At 36.0% G+C, this 10,478-nt stretch overlaps 1 protein-coding gene across 1 annotated transcript; it reads left to right on the forward strand.

Moving 5' to 3' along the window:
* Nucleotides 1-5,991: 5,991 nt before the first annotated feature.
* LOC149166032 (uncharacterized) lies at nt 5,992-6,930 on the forward strand. Its single transcript, XM_089430023.1, has 3 exons — nt 5,992-6,161; nt 6,366-6,595; nt 6,686-6,930. Exons 1-3 carry the CDS (start codon nt 5,992-5,994, stop codon nt 6,838-6,840), a joined length of 555 nt encoding a protein of 184 aa, XP_089286149.1. The 3' UTR covers nt 6,841-6,930.
* The last annotated feature ends 3,548 nt before the right edge of the window (nt 6,931-10,478 follow it).

The following is a 10,478-nucleotide window of genomic DNA, read 5'->3' on the forward strand; positions in this document are numbered from 1 at the left end:
TTCCTCCACCAAATGAGGGAAAGTCTTCTTCCATGTTTCTATTGTCAGCCATTTTGTATGCACTGGTGTGTGTCCCTTCTGATAACCAAGATATTATAATTTAGGAGCCACATTGGCACCCCTAACTGGTTCCATTTTTATCTATGAGAGCTTCCCCTGTGAAAAAACAGAACTCTTTGCAGGGTTTCCCATCGAAAGCGGTGAGTGGTGAGTTGTGGAAATTATTCCTGCATAGAAAGTAGCACGAATTAGATAAAAATAAAAAGGTTTCTTGTCTACCATGGAATCTTGCACAACAGGGCCCTTCAAATCTTTGAAAATAGGGCCCTTCATTGAATTTCTTAATTGGAGCTTTGCTAGTAAGAGGTTGGGTTGATGTGAGGGCCAAGGATGTGAGCACATAGGTGTGACCCTCATGTTGAAATTGGTATTTGTGATCTTTAGCATGATAAACATCGTGTCAAGCATGTTGGTATGGAATGCCTAGTAACAAATTGACACAATCAAGAGGAGACACATCACATACCACAATATCTCAAAAAGGGGCAGTAGAAAAGGTGACGACACAACATTGGGAGACAATAAGATTAGGGTCGTCCTTTTGAACCCAACCTAACTAATATGGGTTGGGGTGTGGAGTGGTGGGAAGGCTAAGGCAGTGAACCAAGTCCTATGCCACAAGATTCTTTTGATTCCCATTGTTGAGGATAAGAGTCACCAACTCATGTTTGATTTGACAATTATGGGTATACAAAGGTGCAACAGAGGTGTCAACTTCATTACCAGTCATGAGGATGAGAGACGGATCTACTTTGGTATTATTTTCAAGAGAAGAAACTGCAAGTGATGAAGAGGAATTTGGTTGCTCTGCCTTTTTAAAATGAATCTTGTCGAGGTGCATATTTTGAAGCACTCGGGAGTTCGTTGAAGCATGTGAGTTGGTCTTATGAAATGTGCACTAGGGGAATTAGTTAAGGGCCAAATTAGGTGGACCACTAGTAGATGTACCATTCTTGATTTGAGGAGATTGGGTTTTAGGATCCACTTTACGTTCTACAGACAAGGCCCAAATAAAGGCCTTGTCCAAGGAAGTACTATCAAACAAATCATCTTCTTGACGAAAAACCAGTAGCAGACCAGAATTGAATTTAATAATTAATACCTCTTATGGATAAGAGATATGAAGTTGAATGCACAATTTGCAGAAGAAATCAATGTATGCTTGCACTGATTTATTTGGTAGTTTATGGAGTTGCAACCATTTCGAAAGGAAATTCTAGAGATATCCCGGGGGATAAAAATGTGCTCTTAAGGCTCGACAAAAGTCATCCCAAGATGTGATATGTGTGGATATGGTCTCCGTTAGTTCCCTAAGCTCTACGACCAGGATATATTTCCAAGTTGAGTATCCCACAATGTTTGTGCTAGACCCTCCATCTGTAGACTGGTGATTTGAAACTTCGTGTCCTCTTCCATCATGGGGCATGTTTTGAAATAGGTAGAGAGACTACATAGCCAAGAATCATCAACCTCTTCATTAATTTGGCCTGATAGTTTGGGAAAGTTAATGCATGTATCCATTTTCATTTGTTGAGGAGGTTGTCTCTATTGGTGCAATGTAATTAGCTCTTTAATAGCCATGGATAAATCATGGACGGGTGAGTCCTATGTTGAGGGTTCTTGACACGATGACATGATTTTCATCCACCAAAGGAATTGAAAGGTATTATGCCAAGAGGAAATATGTGATGGGAATATGAAGAAAGGAGGGAAAACTAAGAATGGTGTTTGAGTGTTAAACCATAGATCTCCAAAAAAAATTAAACTTGTGGATGGCTTCCAAGATCTTATGCTCTAATATCAATTGATCTACATGAAAATCTGAAAAGATTCAGAAATGATATCATAACATAGATGTTATGGAAAACAAAACACCATATTATTATGAGGGAGAGATGAGAATTATATAAACAATTCAAACATTCTCCTTACTAATTTTCAATTACAAAACATATGAGATAAAAATCAATTACATTATTAGATAAAACAACTATAGAGATGTTTCCATATTTTAAAGTTTTAGATGTTCCAAGAAAGCAATGAGATTTGTCCTTGTTGCCCAATTAGTTAGATGTTTTTGAGTTGTGAGACTTTCTTGGTCTCCCATAAATACCCATTCAACAGCTAAGATAGCGTTTGTGGATTTATTCATTGAATGTTTTCCTTGACCAAGTTGGTAGTTTGAAGGGAGAAAAGTTGTGGAAAAGGTTTGGTGAAAAAATTGAAGTAGTAGTTTATGGGGTATCAAGTAATCGAGTTACGTATTCAATGTACTTGAAGGAATACCCTTCCTCTCTTCTTATTCTCGTTCAACATTTTGAACATGGTACATAAAAATTTTACTTGGTGAATTTGATTTGTAAGCAGGTGCATTTTTAGTTGAAGCCAACACCATTTTATAAATTTGATTGCAAGTGCTTTCTGGTTTTTAAGAAAATGACCAAACTTGGGGGAGTATTAGAGTTACTAAATAATTTGATGCCATCTAATGTTGATGACATAGTGAAAATCAACATAGCCACTCTTATTGATGTCAAAATCTATCTACATCATGCAAAGGAGACAATTGAGTTTCTTCAACTTAAGTCAAAACTATAGAGAGATAAACTACAAGAAAAGAGTTGTGATTTTTAACCAGTTCTTGTTCAAAACAATTCCTTGTTTGAGTGTGATCCCATCAATAGATAAAAATTAATCAGATTAATGAGGCCATTTCAGGAGCATATTTAGATAAATATGTAGAGGTTCACTATGTGCTTCCCAAGCCCATCATCAAACCTTGGGAAGTCATTCTTAACAATATTAATAGAACCGGTGTTCGATATGACAAGGATGTGTATTTTCTTATTCTAGAATATTCCACACCCATCAAGTTTCGTAGTCTTGGGTTTCTTCAGGATGATTCATCTTCTCTTTCTCCTCTTACAAAGTCACAAAACAATTTCATGTGCCAACATTGTGATTGTGTTGGCCATGTAAAAGATCAATGTTTTTATCCTCACCCTTGTGATCATTGTGGCAAGCACACACATCATTCAAACATATGCTCCAGAAATAAGACTTATGTAAGAACGAATATTCACCTTGGATGGATTGCTTCTTGAACTTGGTTTTCAATAGCCAAGAAGATATATTGGTCATACCATAGAATTTATTCTTGAGTATTGACTAGTCTTGTAGCGAATATTTATTCATATTATCACCTTGTATTTGACAAGGGGGAATTGATGGTCAGGTACCAGCTTCAAGTGTTCATCTTTCCAATATCTATAAAGTGATCCCAAGGTACATAATAATTGATGGTTAGTTACCATCTTCGAATATTTATCAAGCAAGCCTAAGCCATAGCCTGAACAAACACTTAGAGCCAAAGTCAGCCACAACCAAATTCAGAGTTGTAGCCGAAGGTAAATTCATGATCCATGAGCATATTAAAACCAAATGAAGACTTTTACTTCTACTACACATTTTGTGGTCATATTAAAACCATTATCAAGGAGCACTTATACTAGTAGAAGACTTGAACTTCTAACCATATCTGGAATGATTCCAGTAACTTCTTCGAGCTTTAGTTCCATAGTTGGTTATCAACCCTAAACCACCACCAGTTGAGACCTGGATTTCTCCCAACTCGTTTGATTTTTTGTATTCCTTAAACCACCATTTTAGAGAGGACATTAATCCAATGGTTGCCATGCATTTTTTGTATTTTATCTCTCTTATTGGAGTCATATACACCCCTTTGGATTGAAGGGGGAATGTTAGGCACCTAATGTGTTAGGGTTTTGGTGAAAAAATTTTAGAAGTCCAAGAAACCTTGGAAGTTGAATCCAATGGTTTCAATGTTGTATTTATATGAAAAATGTTATTAATGAAAGTTGAAATCATTTCCAACTGTATGTAAATCTAACTAGGAATGTATTGGGTATGCATATCAATTATTATAGCTAGTTCCCATTTTACTAATTTTTTTCATTTAATTGGTCCACTCATGCATGCAATTACTAGCTTAAAATTTATATCATGGAATGTGAAATGGGTTCTTGTTATATGGCTTTAAATCCATGAAAGGAGATGTGGCAATTGATTTTCATGTTTATGCAATTTTGTAAACTTAGTTGTTACTAGAAGAATATCATCATCCACCACAGACTAATGGACAATCATAATGTTGTAGGGGATCTTCATACTTAAAGTGGTTTACCAAAAGGGATGATTCACCATGACAGGAATTCATCATGTGTACCCAATAATACCATTCTCTGATCACGTCTAACATCAACATTTTGACACCAGTAAGAGAAGACTCTTGCTAGATATGTAAATATATGTGACTTAATTAGATAGTAGATACAAATTTTTGTTGAGATGTATGGAAAACATCCTAATTTGAGAGAGAGGGAGAGACAGAGCTCATGTACATGATCAATATCTACAACAACAAAATTTTGAGCTCATTGTTTGACTAAACCAATAAAAACACTAGATTAATGTACCTTGGAAATAGTTGAGATTAAGTAAAACACATTGACAAATTGTTCCTATATTTTATCACAAAGGATCCCATTGCAATTTGTTACATCAACTAATCCAAATTTAAGTTAAATCATCATTTTCTAGTAAGTTATAAGTTTACCATTCATGATTTTCTAGTAAGTTATAAGTTTACCATTCATGATTTTCTAGTAAGTTATAAGTTTTTTCCTTTATTAACATTCTTGATTGAGTTTGGTTGGAAGTTATTCAGTTTTAAGCTTTAATGGGGAACTTTATATTTCAACAAATATCAATACTTTCACAAACTTTAGGTTTATTCTTAGTTCAATAATCTTCAATTTTGTTTGATTAATTTTGAAGAAATATTTTTATAAAAAATTAAGTAACAATGAATTACTACGTTTAATTTTCAATTTCATCTTTTAAAACCAAAAATTATAATTGTATTATTTCATTAGTATTGATAATTTTCTTTTTTAATTGACATTGGAAGGGAGAAAATCCAGAATTATACCTACGCATATATTGAAGAGTGTTCAAGCTATCTTACGAAAATATTAGTTTAAATTGAAGAAATACATCTATGTGTTTAGAATGGAATTTAAGGTTTTTAAATATTGCAAGAACTAACACACTTTGTAATTCATATTCTGTGAAAGACTAGTTGCAATTAAAGGAACATTTCAATTCTAGTGCCATGGACAACATTTCACTATGCTAACTTAATGTCAAATGATTTGTGTTTTGTTTTTTTTAGTCTTCTTCCATGTTTAGTGGTGTTTGGGTTGCTAATAACACTATCATGTCTTTTAGATGTGCTTTATTACTCTAAATTGTAGGTAATCTAGAAAGGTAAGGTTATTGAGGTGGCTTTATGGAATTTCAATGTAACCTAGGAATCCGCCTTCCTTTTTCCAACAACCTTATGAGTCTTTGAGTCACATTTTTCTTTATACTCCATTATAGAATCCAATTTCTTATTCGTACTTTTCAGTTGAGCCAATGGATATTAAATGGTATCTTCATTCCATATTTTTCCTCTATCAAATTCCGTGTAGTCTATTAAAACTATGCCAAACTATGATTTCATATGCATTATTGCAAGGAGGTGCCAATCACTAATGTGACCCATGAATTAGAAAGCTAAAGGGTGAAGAGAGCTAAGTGAAGGATATTTCGTTAAGAAATATATCCTTCATAAGTCAACATTAAAAACACATCAATTACACAATGAATAGTGACCATTGTTAAGAACTAAAGTGCTTCAAAGGTTGTTATAAATGCCTTGATCTCCATCATGGTACAATGCGAGTCTCACAAATGCGAAATGTCATGACAATTCCTTCCTTGAATTTTCTTATCCTTTGAGTGTTACCTCACTCTGGGCACATCTTAGGCGGTTCCTATTTCCACCTCCATAGCAAAGTTAATGCTATGGAGGTACCCCATCTGACAGCGGCAGACGGCGTGGTTGACGTCATGGCGCCCTTTCATCCTCGACCATGCATCATGGCATCCATCCGGCGCATCCATCCCTCTCCGGCTGCCGTGCTCCTGCCCCTCGACGGCGACCCTGCCCGCAGCCACTTTGGCCTCCCTCTGGCGTATTGATGAGCACATTTACCAACCTCCGGCACATTTACCTCAGTCTCGGCCTTGATCGCAACATGATAGTATGTCGACATTAATACTCATATACCCATTTGATTTGAATTCAAATTTGAATTTTGAAGCGCCCTATTTCCAAAGAGAAGCGAGGAGGACAGTCCGTGTCATATACCCATTTGATTTGAATTCAAATTTCGAAGCGCACTATTTTCAAAGGGAAGCGAGGAGGCCAGTCCCGTGTCAGAGCAGACCATCAGCTGTTTTGAGTTAGCCTTAACGGGTTACGGAAGAATATTGAAGATGGTTAGATCCCCTAGCTGTTCAAAGGGTCTTAGCCGTGGGGCTTGGTCCGCCATGGAGGATATGAATCTCTCTGAATACATTCGAATTCATAGCAGCAATGGATGGAAAAATATCCCTAAAAAAGCAGGTGAGTTTCAGTAAAATTCTAATTGCAATTTTTATTGCAAACAAAATGCGCATTGAGAGGCTAAATGAGCGGGTAGGTTTTGTTTTGCAGGTCTTAAGCGATGTGGAAAGAGTTGCAGGTTGCGGTGGCTTAACTATCTTCGCCCCGACATTAAACGTGGTAACATTTCTCCCGACGAGGAGGAGCTCATTATTCGGTTGCATCGTCTTCTTGGCAATCGGTATGTAGAAAATCAGTGCACATGACACTTTCGGTTTTCTTAGGTTTTGAAATATTTTGGAAATCTTCCATTGAGTTAATCTCAACTATACAATGTATTTGCAGGTGGTCTCTAATAGCAGGACAGCTGCTTGGTCGAACAGACAACGAAATAAAGAATTACTGGAACACTCATATGGGCAAGAAGTTGTGCCTGTCAATGAACAAATCTCAACCCAGGGCTTCAGAAAATCGAAGAACAAGATCAAAATCTCTTGTTCCTGTTCAAAATCCTGTGTTCAAAGCCACTACCGTTAAAATAAAAATAGTCGTGCGACACTGTGGAATTGTAAGAGCAAATGGCTATAACGATGAGGGCTGCAGTAATCATATATCAGATGAAGCCTTCAAATTATGGAACATTCAAGAAACCATCGCCACAACCTTACATCCCATGAAAGCAGTACCCTATCATCTCAGCATCGTCATTCCACTGAACTGCTTGCAGTCACGTACCTTTGGTTTGCTTCACAGCCAATGCTCCCCGTACAACCATATATATGTAACGAGCGTTTCAATATTTCTATACAGAAAATATCTATGAGGGTAGAAGCATCATCCACATTGTAGCCTTAAAATGATTAATGTTTCTAATAAAATTTTGTAAATCCATGAATTGCAATGTGAACATTTTATGGTTTGGAATATTTTATATGAGAGTAGCCGGGGATTGTATGAAACTGTTCACTTACAGATGTTAGTAGACACAAAATAAAATTAATTTAATCCGTTTTTCTTAAGCTGGTATTCCTAATAAATGGATCATCTACTCACGTTGGCTCAGGCTCACGAAGGCTGTAAAACATTATCATGCTCAATAATAGTGACCACAACAGCTTGAGTGTTGTATAACTTCCCATTAAATAATATAGCAATTGTAACATGCAGTCAGTAAGCACTCAAGGCATACTTTTCAAGATTGTATTGGAAGATAGAAAGAGGCCACATCATCTATACATGGAAAGTTCAGATCGCTGATAGTTTCAATATTGATTACCTATGACAATGTAGCATTTAAAAAAAAAATGCAGCGGAGATCTTATTCTCATTAATTTTTCTACACATTTTCCTACCTTTGGATCTCTTGCAACCAGGGTATAAATTTGACTGAGCATTCTACCCGTCATTTAAAACTTTGTACGATGGTAGCTATGAGTCGATGCTTGTATGTTTTAGTTACGGATTTGAGTAGCCTTGATTTGTGGGTTATCATATTGACTTGGATTTTTTTTTGTTAGACAGTAATGCTATTTGCGCATTGGTAACAAGGATGGTTGTATATTTTAGTTAACAAAACTGAAAAATTCATTTTAAATATTATGGATGCCATATGGATATTCTAAATATTTTGTATTTATATTTAAATATTTAAAAATTGGTAAATAAATCAACCAAAAAAAAATGTCAAAAGTATTATAGAATAAAGTGATCACACATCTAAATAAATAAATTACTAATTTTACCAGAGAAATTACTAAGAGTCTAATTATGTGAAATACATTTCTATTATTTCTTTAACTCATTTCATAAAATAAAATTGGTCCTCAAAATTTAGCATGAACCTTAAACTTTTACCCTTTCACAAATTGGTTTCTTCGAAAATAAAGTAATTTAATTTGAATATATATATATCTATATATATTCAAATTTAGTGAAAGTTTCTCAAATTTAAGCAATTTGGAGATTTAACTCCTACATGTCTTTTACATATTGATTGGTGTTCATTGTCATTAAATGGATTTTTTAATTAGTTGGATTTGAGATATTTAGTCCAACTAAAATAGTTCCTAGATTAGTGTTTGGTTGAGAGATTTGCTCAACTAAATAATTTTGTAGTTAGGATAGAATTTCTATGTTCAACCAATGATTTATGTATTTATAATTGTGATTGATCGAATATAAATATGAATTTTGGTGTGCAATCTGTTTTACAACTTGGTATTAGAGCCAATGTCTATGTGGGTAGCTCCTTTAAGGGAGCACCCAGGATATAATCTATAGATGAAGTGTGTGAAGATGTTTGTTTAGTTATTTGGTAGGAAAAGAGTATCCACTACATAAAGAGGATATGACCCACTGTATCCCTTTGTAAAACAAGGATCAACTTGAAAAGAGAACCCATATACAAAAGCTCTCACGTTTGACCCAAGCACAATGAAGACAAGGTAGCCAATTTTTTGATTTCCACATCTACTCATTATGAAGGTGTGTCTTCATTTTAGTGGAATATTACAAACACAAGATTTTGTGCTTGAGGCATTCTTGCTCAAGACTTTTTTGTAGTAGAGTTGTTGATGATATCCTTGTTATAGATATTTTTGTGCCTTATCACTGAGCATGAAATGTCAATAATTAAGGGATCCAAAGTCCCTAAACATGTTGTTCCTACCCCTAGAGGAACAAGGCCAGCAAACCACAGCAGTTTATAAAAGTTCTCCACTGAGCATCTGCGCTGAATGTCAAGTGCTCCACTCTGTACCTGCGCTGAATGTCAACTGCAAAGAAGGTCACCTGCGCTGAGCGTACTTGGACAAGTGGCAGACTCATTCCTCAAGGTGTCAATGCCCAGGAAGCTTCCAAAATGACACTTGGATCAGGGAATTCGACTGGTGATGAGTAAGAGGTTCCAAATCTCCAAGTGGAAGTAAGAATCTCCAAGTGGACTCAAGAACTGAAGTGGGAGAGGACACTAGTCAGCTCCACCTCAAGCTGACTCATCCTTTCTCCAAAACTCCTATATATAGAGCTCTCTCATGAGGTCTAGGCAGGCGGGATTGTATTGTAAAGAATTGCTGTTGGATTGTGGTTGGATCATTGGGTGTTTATGCTTTTGAAAGGGGCTGAAGAAGGAATTCCTTGCTGCTGGGAAGGAGATGCTGGGTTGGAACCCTATGGGTTGTATCTCTTCCTGAACCTTGTTTATCAATCAATAAAGCTTCTTGGTTCTTTCCTATATGCTGGTGTTTATTGTATGATTTGCATTAGTGTATTTGATTTACTTCTAATCCTGAATGATTTATGAATATGTATATGTGCCTTTGTATTGTGTCCTTCTCTTGTTGCATGTAGTTGTTCTCTTGTCATAGGTAGTTGTTCTCTTGTGATCTCGTGGGAGCAAAAGCGAGGAGGCAAGTAGCTGTGGACACACAAAGGGGAGAGGATTTAGATCGAGGGACAACCGAAAGATAACGGTAAGTCTACCAATCTCCTCTCTTTCATATTTCATAAAGGAAGAAACCGAAGTAGCTGCATTCGTTTGTTGCTAAGGCACTATCACGCCTTAGGTGGATAGGATCGTCCTGCATAGGCATTTTTCCCCACAACAATCCTCAGTTTCATCATTGATGGTGCTCATGATCATGGTAGTAGAGGGTGTGAAAAACCATGAAGGACATGTCAATTCATCACATGTCGTTGCGAGGGAGAACACTTTTCATGGGCATTCTATGTGAAAGAGATCCCAAGCGGTTGTTCCTAAACATGTTGTTCACTGATTTTGATGTGTTATGAATTGAGTTTGAAGGAAGACCACGATTAAAGTTCTCATAGTTTATATCTTCATGATTCATTTTCAATCATATCAATTACCTCGGAAAGGATGGGAACATAGCTTTCATCCCAGTCT

This window comes from Pinus tabuliformis, chromosome 5_1 (genome assembly GCF_031772625.1).
Source record: "Pinus tabuliformis cultivar Carrire ecotype Pingquan chromosome 5_1, CPIR1, whole genome shotgun sequence".
Classification (NCBI taxonomy): domain Eukaryota; kingdom Viridiplantae; phylum Streptophyta; class Pinopsida; order Pinales; family Pinaceae; genus Pinus; species Pinus tabuliformis.

What these genes read in the sequence shown, in the direction of transcription:
- LOC149166032 (XM_089430023.1), top strand. Translation starts at nt 5,992, where the DNA reads ATGGAGGTACCCCATCTGACAGCGGCAGACGGCGTGGTTGACGTCATG. An exon ending in CACTTTGGCCTCCCTCTGGC is followed by an intron (nt 6,162 to 6,365) that starts GTATTGATGAGC and finishes CAAATTTCGAAG; the next exon opens with CGCACTATTTTCAAAGGGAA. An exon ending in AAATATCCCTAAAAAAGCAG is followed by an intron (nt 6,596 to 6,685) that starts GTGAGTTTCAGT and finishes TTTGTTTTGCAG; the next exon opens with GTCTTAAGCGATGTGGAAAG.